Source organism: Heptranchias perlo, chromosome 7 (assembly GCF_035084215.1).
Source record: "Heptranchias perlo isolate sHepPer1 chromosome 7, sHepPer1.hap1, whole genome shotgun sequence".
Taxonomy (NCBI): Eukaryota; Metazoa; Chordata; class Chondrichthyes; order Hexanchiformes; family Hexanchidae; genus Heptranchias; species Heptranchias perlo.
In genome coordinates this window covers 8,204,030-8,219,283 of record NC_090331.1, presented here as the reverse complement: position 1 = coordinate 8,219,283, position 15,254 = coordinate 8,204,030, and the positions used below count along the sequence as shown (strand labels likewise).

The window sequence follows — 15,254 nt, the reverse complement described above, 5'->3', positions numbered from 1 at the left end:
GATAAGAGATACAAGTTGTATCTCAAGGTGGGTGGTTTTATGTATTTGGCCATCAACTCTTAAGAATTGTCTTAGAGGGAGCCCAGAAGGTGCAGTGAGTTAGCATGCTGTCCTTTCACTTTTAGGATGAAGCCCAGATTGATAAAAGCTCCCTCTCTCTGGTGGCTGTAAGAGTCCTAATGAAATGAGTTTGGACATACTTGGGAATCTCATTCAGAGACCAAAATCGTGGTTAGTGTGCAAACTGGAAATTCACACTGGTGGAGCAGAGACAGCTCTTCTGAAGTTGAGATCGAGGCACATTGTTGGTACAGAGTTAAAGGGAGCTTTACTACATATCTAGAGGTGTTTATAATCTTTGCTTTCTGCCCTCTGGTACATGTGCTTCTAAGGCGGCTGAGAGGTGACCTGATAGAAGTCTTTAAAATTATGAAAGGGTTTGATAGGGTTTACATAGAAAAGATGTGTTAGCGTAAAATTTGGGCTGTTGGGTTAAAGGCAAAGATGAAGTGACTATTGTGTGCATGGCTGCGGTCATTACCCTAAAACCACACTGAAATGCGCTTTGTGCAGACCAGACTAACCTTAATTAAAAGCTTAAACATAACACTTGACTACTAACAAAATGGACACTACTAAACAAAATGGATTCTGTGACTGTGGGAAAGACAGTTAAAGTGCTGAGTTTGTATATTCCGAAAACTGACTTACAGTCTGGGAATACAAAAGACATTTCACAACGAGCTGATAAAAACTACAGAACCAGACTGAATAGACAAAGACCATACTGTCTTAAGGTGATAACAGTTGTTTTAATGTGATTGGAGGTCTGTGGTTGCTGTGCGGGCTTAATTGGCTAATGTATACACTAATAAAGACTAATGATGTAATAGCTGCTGAAAATCTGTATTTCAAAGGTATAAAAAAGCATGACAACCATTTTGAAGTTGAGAAGAGTAGCTGCGTACACTGCGGAGTGTCCAGTTCTTCTCCCAAAGTACTTTGTCCAATAAACTGCACGTTGAATCTTTAAGTCTGACTCCGAGTAGTGATTTTCCCACAACAGATGTTTCCACTTGTGGGGGTGTCCAAAACTAGGGGTTATCAATACAAGATAGTCACTAATAAGTCCAATAAAGAACTCAGAAGAAACTTCTTTACTCAGAGAGTGGTGAGAATGTGGAACTCGCTACCACATGGAATGGTTGAGGCGAAAAGCATAGGTGCTTCTAAGGGGAAGCTCGATAAGCACATGAGGGAGAAAGGAATGGAAGGATATGCTGATAGAGTGAGATGAGATAGAGTGGGAGGAGGCTCGTGTGGAGCATAAACACTGATGAATGGCCTGTTTCTGTGCTGTAAATTCTGTGTAATTCTACATAAACTGGGTACATAGGTGACAGTAAATTCAGGTAATGCCAACGGTTGCTGGTGTAACACTAGGAGAAAGTAATATAAATATGCAATGCTACATGTGGGTTCAATGTTGGGTCAGTGTGTGTGACCTGTTACTGGCCAGATTGCTGTAAGAAGTTGCTTGCCTTGACTCATGAAGAATGGTCTCTTGTACAAGATACCACAGGGCCATCAGTACCGACAGAACTGCAGCCCCAACAAGAATCAGGGCAGCAAAGGAGAAAATGAAGGCGGGAGGGTTGGCTACCATTACAACAACAGAAAAAGAAAAAATGCACACGAACAGGACTTATTTCTCTCTCCTGTGGTCTCACCATAATTCTGCCCTTTGATCCCTCACCGATTACCCTGAGGATGAGGCGGATTTTCTTTCCTTGCTCTGTGCAGTGTGGACCTTTCACTCCCCACACGTAAATGTGGGGTTTCAGAACGTACTTCTGTTGTTCTTGCGGGTAGAAAGACCAAGTTTGTGCCTGCAAAGAGCCCACAGCACGTGACTGATTAATCCACAATAAATACACAACACACAGGATACTGAGGAGTCTGTAATGAAGCAGCAGCACATCAAAGGTCTCAGTGAAGCTCAAGCAGTTGATCAGCATTATCTAAGAACTGAGGTAGTCCGAAAACTTAAAGGTGCAGAGAAGGTCAACCACATTCGCCTACATAACAGCAGTCATTGTGTAAAACTTTGAGACATTAAATGCAATAAATTGCTGTACAAATGCATGTTTTATTATAACCTATGAGTTCTGTTGAAGGGTCTTACTTGAAAAACTCCCCTGCCTTTCTTCTTTCAGATGCTTATGGACCTATTGTGCATTTCTACCGTTTTCCAATTAGTCTGTTGTAGACTAATTGATTGCTGTGATTAGTCCACAACTCCCACTATCATTGTATCATGTGACTACCAGGATGGTAGAAGCTCCTTGGTCTTTTATTGTCTAGCAATTCCTATGTTCCTGTTGCATTTTATCTCAACTCTTACATGTGCCACTTGCCAGAGATAAGCACTAGAGGTAATATATGCATGGAACTCTGCGTTCCTCCAATTCTGGTCTCTAGCGCATCTCCAATTTCCTTCGTCCCACCATTGCTGGCCATGCCCACAGCTGTCTCATTCTTGTTTTCAAATCCCTCCATGGCCTCACACCTTCCTATCTCTGTAACTTCCTCCAGCCCTACAACGCCAACCACCACCCCCCCACCCCGAGATCTCTGCACTCCTCCAATTCTGGCTTCTTGCGCATCCCCAATTACCTTCGCTCCACCATTGGCGGCCATTCCTTCAGCTGCCTAGGCCCCAAACTCTGGAATTCCCTCCATAAACCTCTCCGCCTCTCTCTCCTCCTTTAAGGCCTCCTTAAAACCTATTTCTTTAACCAAGCCTTTGGTCACCTGTCCTAACGTCTCCTTATGTGGCTCGGTGTCGTATTTTGTTTGGTAATGCTCCCGTGAAGCGCCTTGGGGCATTTTACTACATTAAAGGCGCTATATAAATGCAAGCTGTTGTTGCTGGAAGGACTAACCAATCATAAACATTGGCAGTTCAGCGATATGTCCTGCAACTGTGGGCACCTGTGACTGATTCATGATGCAGTAACAATTCTGCCGAGTGCTATTCCTAGCGCACTGGTTAACTGCTTAAAATAGTGCACACAGGAATTTCACACGACCATGTTAACCAGTGCACTAAAAATTGCACTCAGGGAAATTTCAACTCCATTAGGCTTTTATTGCACGGAAGTTCATTTGGAACTAACGTACCCCTGCATAAGGCAGTCACTCCTCAAAAGGTTCAGGTAAAACTGGCAGAGCAAAGGCTAAACTGGAAGGAAAATCTACATCAGGAATGCCCAGACTTTTTGTCTTCGTAGGCCAAATTGTGGCCTTGAGGGTCACATTTAAATCCATGTTCTCAACAACCTGCATGTATGTCCAATAGCTGACACTAACATATATCGTAGTTCTGATTTAGAATTTATCCACCAATGAGGCAACAGGGCTAACACCCGCCTTTTCAAACCTGCAGACCCACAGAGTTCAAACCAGTAAATAAGAATTGTAAATGCAAATAGATTGTAATTGCTAGGGCTATGCGTGCTGGATTGCTAAGGGGTCACAGGCCAGATGTGGCCCACAGATCATAGTTTGGGCACCCAGTCAATGGGGACCAAAGTGCTTCCTGCCATGTTTCAGGATTTTTTGACCATCTTTCCACAGAAAAGATTTACTTTTAAGTGTTGGGAATTTAAAGCAAAGTGTATTCACACAAGTTTGGAAAAAAAAGCACCTGGACGAAAGATGGTTAATATGTTAATTGAAGTTGTTTTCCCCAAAGACTAATCAATAAGCAATTCATCAGCCTGCCTCGGCAATCGTTAAGTCACACCCACTGTACTGGGAAGTCTCTGATCCCTTCCAGCTATGAGAAAGGGGGTGTTCATTATTTTGTATTATCGCGCAAAGCTAAGTTGTACTGATTGAAATAAGTGAACCCGATCATAACCGTTATTCACTCGCTGTGAAGTAAAGCAGCTTAAGATTTCACATTTGGCCTAGTCTTACCAAGTGTTTTGTCGATCTTCCTTCTACGAGATTGAATAAGCACATCACAAGAGGTTATCATAATTATGCCTTGGGTTATGCTAGCATAAAGCTAGACACTGAGTAGTACAGGCACACCCTTAAACATAAGACACTCAGATCGCTTACGGGAGCAACAAGCAGTGCTGTATCTGTGAAGGTATCTGAGGCAAGACTGTAAACTTGTAATAATCCCATAAAATCAATTTGAAGAAATGTATTTATCAGGAAAAAAAGGTCCACATTTTAACAATAATTTAAATTTCTTATCCTAATGCTGACCTGCCATGTCCGTTCACTTTAGCGACACTAGTAGTGAGTCCATTCGTTGCCATGATGGAGGCCACAACTTTGAACCAGCCTGGGAGCAGATCCAGAGCTGCTCGACCCTTGGAACCATGGGTGGAATGACCTCATGATTTTGTCTACGATTCACCTTTGCACTAAAATATCTTGACCAGTAGGATATGGCCCTGTAAATGAATGGGTGTGGGGGAGGGGGGCAATCTAAAGGGAACCTTGCCCTTTTGGCCATTCTTGCTGTGGGAGCCTGGAAGTAGGCATTGGTAAGCTATTCGGTCACGATGGGCATCACAGGCAAGTTAGACCCTGTCCTCATCTTGTAAGAAAACGGTTAAATCTTAACTTTTGCATGTTAAGTAAGTTTCTGTTAGAAGCACAGTTTAACTTAAAAGGAATTCCAGTCAGGGAGCTTTAGCTGATAACACAGAACAAGCAGGGACAGTCGATTCAGCAAGGCAACAAACTTTGTTTGCTTCAGCCTTGAAAAGGCACCTGCCACAGATCTGGAAAATTATTGAGTGTGAGTCACGTTATGGGGAGTGATTCTTGTTAAAACTGAAATCCAGTTAATTGGATGAGGTAATACTTTGAAACATGCAGATTATCACGTAGCCAGAGTGAAAGAAAGGTATAAAAAAAGGGGTGTTACAATAGGTACTTCAGAATCCGACGAGGCTTGGCCAGCCGATCCCCTCGAGCTCGAAACCTATAAAGCGGTGAATTCGCCAGTTCCTTGTACCGTGAGTGTAACCCTAAGCACATGTTTAATTATTATTAATAATAGGTATCAATATATATGAGTGACAACTTGCATTTATATAGCATCTTTAATGTAGTAAAACGTCCCAAGGTGCTTGACAGGAGCATTATCAAACAAGATTTGACACTGAGCCACATAACGAGATATTAGGATAGGCGATCGGTCATAGAGGTAGATTTTAAGGAACGTCTTAAAGGAGGAGAGAGAGGTGGACAGGATTAGGAAGGGAATTCCAGAGCTTAGGGCCGAGGCAGCTGAAGGCACGGCTGCCAATGGTGGAGCAATTAAAATCGTGGATGCGTAAGAAGCCAGAATTGGAGGAGTGCAGAGATCTCGGAGAGTTGTAGGGTTAGTGCAGGTTACAGAGATTGGGGTGGTGGGGGGGCCATGGAGGGATTTGGAAACAAGGATGTGAATTTTAAAATCGAGGCGTTGCCGGTCTGGGTGCCAATGTAGGTCAGCGAACACAGGGGGTGATGGGTGAACGAGACTTGGGGCGAGTTAGGAGATGGGCAGCAAAGTTTTAGATGAGCTCAATTTTGTGGTGGGTGGAAGATGGACCAGGAGAGCATTGGGATAGTCGAGTCTGGAGGCAACAAAGGCATGGATGAGGGTTTCAGCAGCAGATGAGCTGAGGCAGGGGCGGAGAGGGGCAATGGTTATCATTGTATGCTTAATGCCTGTGAAAGCCAATAAATGCCTTTGAACTCAATCATCTTGTGGAATAAGTTATAAATTATAAGTAAGACCATCCATTCCCTAACAGCCCATGCACCCACACGTTCCAGTGAGAGTCAATGGGTAGCAATCGAGAGCGGAAAACCTGACCCATTTCTCCCCTCCCCTTAGCCCAGAGGTACCGTGGCCAATTGGAGCACCACTAATCGCTACCTTAACAGAGGACAGATAAGTTAGCGCAGGCTGGGGGAAATGAAAGATGCGATGTTCCAGTCTGTGTAGGTCAGTACCTCGGCACACATTGCATTTACTTACTCAGCAACTTTTTATTTGTTTGTTTAAACAGCAGAAATAAATCTGGAACTCACCAGAGATTCGTTGGCCTGGATGATCCCAAAGGTTGGTTCGACAGACAGGACCTGGGAATCAGTTGCTGATACCTTCCACTGAAAGTACAGCGGCATCAGCGTCACGTTCTTAATGATGTAGGATCGTTCCGATAAGGTGCCTATGCACGTCGGCTTAAAGTAAAGGTACCCATTTCCATCCAGCCTCATTAGCGGCTTTTCTACAGCGGAGAATAACCTCAAGTCCTAAAAAGCCAAGACAAAAAAAAGTAAGGAGGGTATCATGTTCCTCTCTTGCATTTCATTCTACCTTCTCATTTAAAGCAGCTGACACCACAGACGCAGCCAAACAAAGGTCCTTTTTAACTGCAGTCACAAGTGTTGGCTTGGCCCAGTGATAGCATTTTAGCCTCTGCTTCGAAAGGTGGTGCATTCAAGCCCTACTCCAGAGACTTGAGCACACAATCTAACCTGAAACTTCATGCACTGCTGAGGGACTGCTGTATTGTCAGAGATGCCATTGTCTTTTGGATGAGGCTTTAATTCGAAGGAAGGCAATGAGCCGACAAGCCCTTTTACACCGCAAGAAATGCTTCTGGTCGAATAGGTTGTGTAATGTTTTGGGGCTCCCGATGCTGTGGAACTCGCTCGATCTGCACTGTGGATTAAGTTACCAGGAAAGGACATTGAAGTAGACAGTGTAAATAGCTCCAAGAGAGAAATGGAGGAGATAGTTATAAAATGGGGTGGCTCTATCAAAAATGCACAAGCATGTGGGTCTAATCGCCTTTTTCTGTTGAAAATTTTAATATTCTTGTCCACTTAGCCCAGGCAAGGAATGTAGAATCTGGAGCCATCAGGAGTGATGCCAGCCTCAGGAACAGAGGCTTATTTCAGTCAGCTTGGCTAAGTTGGTAGACCTGTTGCCACTGGGTCAGGTGGTTATGGGTTCAAGTCCCACTGCTGGCTTAAGCAAATGAACCAGGCTGACATCCCAATGCTGCACCGTCATAGTTAGAGGTCGGTCTGCTGCTTCGGATGGATGCTAAAGATGCCATGGCACTATTTGAGGAGTAGTAGAGTGTTGCCCTGGCCAACATCCCTCCCTCAACCAGATTAACTGGCCATTCATCTCATTGTTGTTTTTGGGATCTTGCTATGCACAGAATGATTTTTGCCTACAGGTCACTGCACTTCAAAGTAACTCTGTGTGTGAAACGCTTTGACGTTGTGGTAATGTACATAAGAAAATGACAGGCAGAAAAAGACCAGCTGCTCCATCAACCACTTGCATTTATATAGCGCCTTTAATGTAGTAAAACATCCCAAAACGTTACAGGAGCGTAATCAGGCAAAATTTGACACCGAGCCACATAAGGAAGTATTAGGACATGTGACCAAAAGCTTGGTCAAAGAGGTAGGTTTTAAGGAACGTCTTATAGGCGTAGAGATAGAGAGGTGGAGAGGTTTAGGGAGGGAATTGCAGAACTTAAGGCCTAGGCAGCTGAGGGCACGGCCGCCAGTGGTGGAGCGATGAAAATCGGAGATGCGCAAGAGGTAAGAATTGGAGGAGTGCAGAGATCTCGGAGAGTTGTCGGGCTGGAGGAGGTTACAGAGATAGGGAGGGGCGAAGCTAAGGAGGGATTTGAACACAAGGATGAGAATTTTAAAAATGAAGGCGTTCCCGGACTGGGAGCCAATGTAGGTCAGCGAGCACAGTGGGTGACGGGAGAACTGGACTTGGTGCGAGTCAGGATATGGGCAGCAGGGTTTTGGATAAGCTCAAGTTTATGGAGGGTGGAAGCCTGGCCCACACTCATGACGCCTGGAGCACCATGACCAGACCCTTCCTAACTGCCCCCCCCCCCCCCACCACACCCCCCCGATCAGCTATGTAATCTCCTGGGAGAGGCAAAACAACCCAGAAAATCCCTGGGCCAATAAGGGAAAAAAATATATGGATAATTCCTCTCCGATCTCCTTAGGCGATCGAAACCAGTTCCAGGAGATCACATTGACCATGCGTACGTTAACTGTAAATCCACTTACCGTCGATATGATGCGATCTCTGCCCCGGTCAGGAATCGGTCCAGCTCCCTCTTGAAGGTGAGCAGAGAGTCAGCACCCACCACACCAGGCGGCAACGCATTCCTGAGACTCACTGCTCTCCGGGGAAAGGAGAGCCGCCCAACATCCAGTCTATTCTTACTTTTGCGTAGTTTAAACGCATGTCCCCTTGGTCCTCCCCAAATTCTCAAACTGAAATAATCTGTCACTAGGTGCGCAATCCAGCCCTTTCCATTATTTTAATATACATAATATTTCCATGTGCAAGTAATTTTTTTTTAAATCTAACAATATTTCTTGTCGGTACCTGATTGTACTTCTCTGAGGCATTCAGACATAGCAGTACTGTGTGTTTGCTGAGGCTCTCTATCCGGGGGGTTGCTCTCAGTGTCAATATCTGATGAGCCTGCGGGTGCACGAAACCTATGGTGGGTTTGATTCTGATGGCTGAATCATGCTGCGAATCCAGGGAAAAGGTGATGAGCATGTTTCCTGTATTCTTCAGCAGCAGGGTCCTGTAGGTCGTTCCTTTCTCAATCACCGCTGGCAACACCTGCAAGAAGCAAATTAAAAATGGATCAGAAATCACAAGCACATTAAAAAGACAGCAACAAAGTAGTCGATCAATAGTACTGCACATTTATGCGGTACCTTTCACATCACTTAAGCACCCCAAGATCGGGTATGGCAGTCGAGTGGTAATGGTACTGGTACATGAGTTCAAATCCAACCACGGCAGTTTGAGAATTTTGAATTCAGTTTTTTAATAATCTGTAAATATCAGTAAAAGTGACCATGAAGCTGTCGAATTGTTGTAAAAACCCAACTGGTTCATTAATGTCCTTTAAGGAAGGAAGCCTGCCGTCCTTAACTGTTCTGGGCCTATATGTGACTCCAATCCCACACCAACGTGGTTTGCCTAACTGTTCTCTGAAGTGGTCTAGCGAGTCACTCAGTTGTATCAAACTGCGGTTCAAGAAGAAGGCCCACCACCACCTTCTCAGGGCAACTAGGGATGGGCCATAAATGCTGGCAATGCCAGCGATGCCCACATCCCAAGAATAAATTTTTGTTTAAAGTTGCTTACAGGGAGGCCAATGGACACCAAGCAAGAGTAGGAGAGATATTAGCGGAGGTGACCAAAGGCACAGTCAATAAAGGCACATTCAGAGGGGCCTTTTGAAGGAAGAAGTAGTGAGACAGAGGGATTCACGGAGAAACTTTCAGAGTGCGGGAACGTGATACTATACAAGCATAGGATTATGTTAGGCATCAGGAAGCTTTTCTTTACGCAGAGGTTTGTTGACAAGTTTGGAACAAGTTAACAGCTCTTGTGGTGAGAAATGGATTAGCTGCAAAAGTTCAAAAAGGACGGGTTCCTTGCTGTGACCAATATCACTGCGTACAGAAGGTAGGTGGGATGTTGGGTATGTACCTCACGGTCACTGTGATCTCATGGAACTCGGTTTCATCCCCTTCGGAAGGTGGGAGAGAAATTTCCCAGATTTTTATTCTCCTGAAGTGACTTAGGGTTTTTAAAAAAATCTGTTTTCTCATCTCTCCCAGGAGATTGCATGACTGCAAGTGGGACGATAGCCTAGGAGTCATGGTGCTTAGTTGCATCACAACTGTTTGACCTGTGGTCATTTCCTGTTCATCTTTTATGCATGTTCGTGTGATGGCCGAGCTGGTGCGGTAGCCCGTGAGTGACCACAGGAGCAGCTGGTCCAAGATGTTGAAGACCAATCAGGTTACGTAGTTACATAGGCCCCGATTTTCAAAGAAAATTGCGGGTGCGTTGGGGACGGGGGTGGGGGGGCTGCGAAAATCGGGAAAATCCCAAGTGAGTGAGGAAGCCGACCCCAACCTGCCGACTTCTGGGTTTCCCACGGACGTGCCTGTGTGCATGTGCGCTTCCCGAATGCAGAAGCCCCGCCGGCAATTAAAGCCAGCGGGATGATAGTTAAAGAACCAAATGTACCTCATTGAGGTACTTAAGGTACTTTATTTCTGACATAGTAGATAGTTAAAACGATTTTAAACTTACCTGGGCAGCTTTCCCACGGCTTCAGATTCACGCCTGGTGAAATCAGGTGTGAAGGGCCGGATCAGGCAAAAATAAATGAAATAAAAAACTATTGTACAAAGTTAAAAAAAACAAAATAAACCTACCTTTTCACCCTGCTCCGATGTCCCCCTCTCCGATTGCGTTGGAAAAGGTAAGTTTTTCTTAATTCAGGTTTGCCATGCACATCTTCACCACACCCCCACCCACACCCCCGCTGCCAACCCGCCACCATTTCAAAATTGAGCCCTTAGAGCATACAGCACAGAAACAGTCTATTCAACCCAACCGGTCTGTGCCGGCGTTAATGCTCCACACGAGCCTCATCCCACCCCTCTTCATCTAACCCTATCAGCATATCTTTCTATTCCTTTCTCATGTGCTTATCTAGGTTGAAAGACTTGCTGACATCACAAGCTTTTATGTACTTAATGTTTTCCCACATTACAATGGTGACTACAATTCAGCAGTCAAGTGGCTGTAAAGTGCTTTGGGACGTTCTGAGGTTGTAAAAGGAGGTATATAAATGCAAGTTCTTTCTTTCTTTCCCTGGATCAACCGGGTGATGCAACCTGATTGAAGTCTTCGATTAGCTGAAATCAATTTTTTTTTTCTCCCAGTTCTTGCACAGCTTATTGACCACGTAATTTTCACCAATAAGCAAAAGAGAGCACCAAACAACCCTTCCCTGTTATAGACATTATCGTCACCACTACATCACAAAATCAAACAGTGGCACCAGAGATTGGCTCCTGATCTTATAAAAAGAATAGCACCTGAAATTCCAAGGCCAGGAAACATACGAACAGGAAAAGACCCACTGGTCCATCCAGCCCGTCTCACACAATTGCGATGCCTTGTGCATCACAATGTATATAAGTGGCTACAAGAGGTCAGAGGCTGGACAAAGCAGCCCGTTTGATTGGCACCCCATCCACCACCCTAAACATTCACTCCCTCCCCCACTGGCACACCGTGGCTGCAGCGTGTACCATCTACAAGATGCACTGCAGCAACTCGCCAAGGCTTCTTCGGCAGCACCTCCCAAACCCACAACCTCTATCACCTAGAAGGACAAGGGCAGCAGGTGCATGGGAACACCACCAATCGCACGTTCCCTTCCAAGTCACACACCATCCCGACTTGGAAATATATCGCCGTTCCTTCATCGTTGCTGGGTCAAAATCCTGGAACTCCCTACCTGACAGCACTGTGGGAGAATCTTCACCACACAGACTGCAGCGGTTCAAGGCGGCTCACCACCACCTTCTCAAGGGCAATTAGGGATGGGCAATACATGCTGGCCTTGCCAGCGACGTCCACATCCCATGAATGAATAAAAAAAACCTCCCCGCCCCACCCTGAGCCTTGCGATCTCCTGGGAGAGGCGAAAAACCAGATTAAAAAACCCAGGCCGATTTGGGAAAAATAATCTGGGAAATTCCTCTCCAACCCCACCTTAGGCGGTTGAAACTAATCCAGGAGATCGCCCCGGACCCGATTAATGTTACACGGTACCAATCTCTTGTACGAGGTGATCTCCGCCCCAGCCAGAAACAGTTCCAGCTCTTGCTTGACTGAGCGAATCAGCGTTCACTGCACAAGCCGGCAGCCTGTTCCAGACGTCCACTATTCTCCGGGAAAAGTACCACCTCCACGAGTTCTGGCCTCCTACAGCTTAAATTTGTGACCCCTGGTTCTTGCTATCCTATTTAGTTGGAACAAACAGTCTACTCGAACACAGTCTATTCCCTTCATCATCTTATAAACCTCGATCAGATCACTCCCGAGTCTACGTTTCTCTATGGGAGTTCGGTAACGTGACACAATCCTGGCGGGGGTGGGGGCTGCAATTTGGGGCTGAGCCCAGACCCACTAAGTTTCTGCCCCACCAAGTGTCTGTGCCGGCTCTATGAAAGAACTATCCAATTAGTCCCACTCCCTTGCTCTTTCCCCATAGCCCTGCAAATTTTTCTGTTTCAAGTATTTATCCAATTCCCTTTTGAAAGTTATTATTGAATCTGCTTCCACCGCTCTTTCAGGCAGTGCATTCCAGATCATAACAACTTGCGGCATAAAAAAAATGTCTCCTCATCTTCCCTCTGGTTCTTTTGCCAATTATCTTAAATCTGTGTCCTCTGGTTACCGACCCTCCAGTCAGTGGAAACAGTTTCTCCTCATCTACTCTATCAAACCCCCACTTAATTTTGAACACCTCCATTAAATCTCCCCTTAACCTTCTTTGCTCGAAAGAGAACAATCCCAGATTCTCCAGTCTCTCCACATAGCTGAAGTCCCTCATCCCTGGTACCATTATGGAAAATCTCCTCTGCACCTTCGACAAGGAATAAGCCATAGTTGGTAGTCCCGCAGAATTTCGGACCTATAATTTTTACAATGCAAATGTTTATTTGCTTTTATTAAAAGCACCAGGACTAATAGCAAAGTGAATAATTGTTTGGGAAAATTATTTCCTTCCCTTTGAAATAGATAACACTTGGTCCATACGCTCTCCTGGACTGGTTTCAATCGCCTGAGGGGGTCGGAGAAGAATTTTACATTGAAGATACATCAATTCTACAGCACGGAAACAGGCCTTTCAGCCCAACTGGTCTATGCCGGCGTTTATGCTCCTCACGAGCCTCCTCCCTCCCTTCTTCATCTCACCCTATCAGCATACCCTTCTATTCCTTTCTCCCTCGTGTGCTTCCCCTTAAAAGCGCTTTCCACATTCTTATCACTCTTTGAGTAAAGAAGTTTCTCCTGGATTCCCTATTGGATTTATTAGTGACCATCTTATATTTATGGCCCCTAGTTTTGGATTCCCCCACAAGTGGAAACATTTTCTCCACGTCTACTCTACCAAACCCTGTCATTATCTTAAAGACCTCTATCAGGTCACCTCTCAGGTTTCTTTAACTCTGTTTCTTTCTCCACAGATGCTGCCAGACTTGCTGAGTATTTCCAGCATTATCTGTTTTTATTTAAGGTTTCTATCACTCCTGGGCTCCCAGCTTGTTCATTTTTTGGACAAATGCATCTCCTCACTCCTCTCCTGAAAGCACCAACTTCCGCTGGGTATGGTTCCACGTGAGTACCACCCAGTCCCAATTCTCCCCACCTCCCCCCCACCACCAACCACCAGCAGTGTTCTGAGTTTAAAATGAACAAAACATTGAATTTACAGCATTCACTGACCCTTTGACTGGACTAAACAACACACGGAGATGTATAATCTTTTTACTCACCACTTCAGGGGAGTCGAGGACGTACTTGGGAATAAAATGCTCGTGCCCTGGCTGGAACGTGTGTCCTTGCACATTTACTGTGAGGAACCATGGCGGACAGAACGTGTTGTCGTCTACCATGCGATGATCGCGCATGACCTGCAAATGACACCAACAATTCGAAGATTTAAAAACCCAATCTGTTCAACACATGGCCATTCATTTCATTTGCTGTTTGTGGGGCCTTGCTGGAAGCCAATAACAACACTTTCAAAACAAAGCAACACAGTGTACGTGAAGCACTTTGGGACGTCTTGAGGACATGATAGGACCATTGTTAAGTTATTCAGTTTTACGCTCGACAATCTTCTTGAGTTCAGCCATGGCCATTCCCATAGGCAGACCTCAGAATGTCCCAAAGCACTTTACGGCCAATGAAGTACTTTTGAAGTGTACTCACTGTTGTAATGTAGGAAACGCAGCAGCCAATTTACACACAGCAAGGTCCCACAAATAGCAACGAGATAATGACCAAACATCTGATGATACGGGGGTGGTGCCAGAGGACTGGAGAATTGCAAATGTTATATCCTTGTTCAAAAAATGGTGTAAGGATAAACCCAGCAACTATAGGCCAGTCAGTTTAACCTGTGGTGGGGAAACTTTTAGAAACGATAATCCAGGACAGAATTAACAGTCACTTGAGCGAGTGCGGATTGATTAGGGAAAGCCAGCATGGATTTGTTAAAGGCAAATCGTGTTTAACTAACCTGATATAGAGTTTTTTGATGAGGTAGCAGAGAGAGTAGATGAGGGCAATACAGTTGATGTGGTGTATATGGACTTTCAAAAGGCATTTGATAAAGTGCTGTATGGTAGGCTTATCATCAAGATTGTGGCCCATGGGATAAAAGGGGCAGTAGCAACATGCATACAGAATTGGCTAAGCGACAGGAAACAGAGAGTAGTGGTGAATGGTTGCTTTTCAGACTGGAGGGAGGTGTACAGTGGTGTTCCCCAGGGGTCAGTGCTGGGACCACTGCTTTTCTTGATATATATTAATGCCTTGGACTTGGGTGTACAGGGCACAATTTCAAAATTTGCAGATGACACAAAACTTGGAAGGATAGTAAACAGTGAGAAGGATAGTGATAGACATCAAGAGGATATAGACAGGCTGGTGGTATGGGTGGACACGTGACAGATGAAATTTAATGCAGAAAAATGTGAAGTGATACATTTCGGTAGGAAGAACAAGGAGAGGCAGTATAAACTAGAGGACACAACTCTAAAAGGGGTACAGGAACAGAGAGATGTGGGGGTAAATGTGCACAAATCGTTGAAGGTGGCAAGACAGATTGGGAAAGCGATCCAGAGCTTTATAAATAGAGGCATAGAGTACAAAAGTAAGGAAGTCATGTTGAACCTTTATAAAACACTGGTCCGGCCACAACGGGAGTATTGTGTTCTGGGCACCGCACTTTAGGAAAGAAGTGAAGGCCTTAGAGAGGGTGCAGAAGAGATTTACTACAATGATTCCAGGGATGAGGGACTTTAGCTGCGTGGATGGACTGGAGAAGCTGGGGTTGTTCTCCTTGGAACAGAGACAGTTGCGAGGAGATTTGATAGAGGTATTCAAAATCATGAAGGGTCCAGACAGAGTAGATAGAGAGAAACTGTTCCTATTGGCGGAAGGGTCAAGAACCAGAGGGTATAGATTTAAGGTGATTGGCAAAAGAACCAAAGGTGACATGAGGAAAAACGTTTTTACACAGCAAGTGGTCAGGATCTGGAATGCACTGCCC

The 15,254-nt window shown here is 45.1% G+C and overlaps 1 protein-coding gene across 5 annotated transcripts in view; it reads right to left on the bottom strand.

The window, feature by feature from the left end:
• cfap65 (cilia and flagella associated protein 65) overlaps positions 1-15,254 on the bottom strand; it is a 156,079-nt gene that overhangs the window by 96,726 nt on the left and 44,099 nt on the right. For all 5 annotated transcript variants that reach the window (XM_067987025.1, XM_067987026.1, XM_067987027.1 and 2 more), the window contains exons 12-15: positions 13,471-13,608; positions 8,465-8,710; positions 6,112-6,336; positions 1,731-1,889 (exon numbers count right to left, since the gene is read on the bottom strand). In XM_067987025.1, the coding sequence (XP_067843126.1) occupies positions 1,731-1,889; positions 6,112-6,336; positions 8,465-8,710; positions 13,471-13,608 (768 nt within the window). The remainder of the gene's footprint in view (positions 1-1,730; positions 1,890-6,111; positions 6,337-8,464; positions 8,711-13,470; positions 13,609-15,254) is intronic.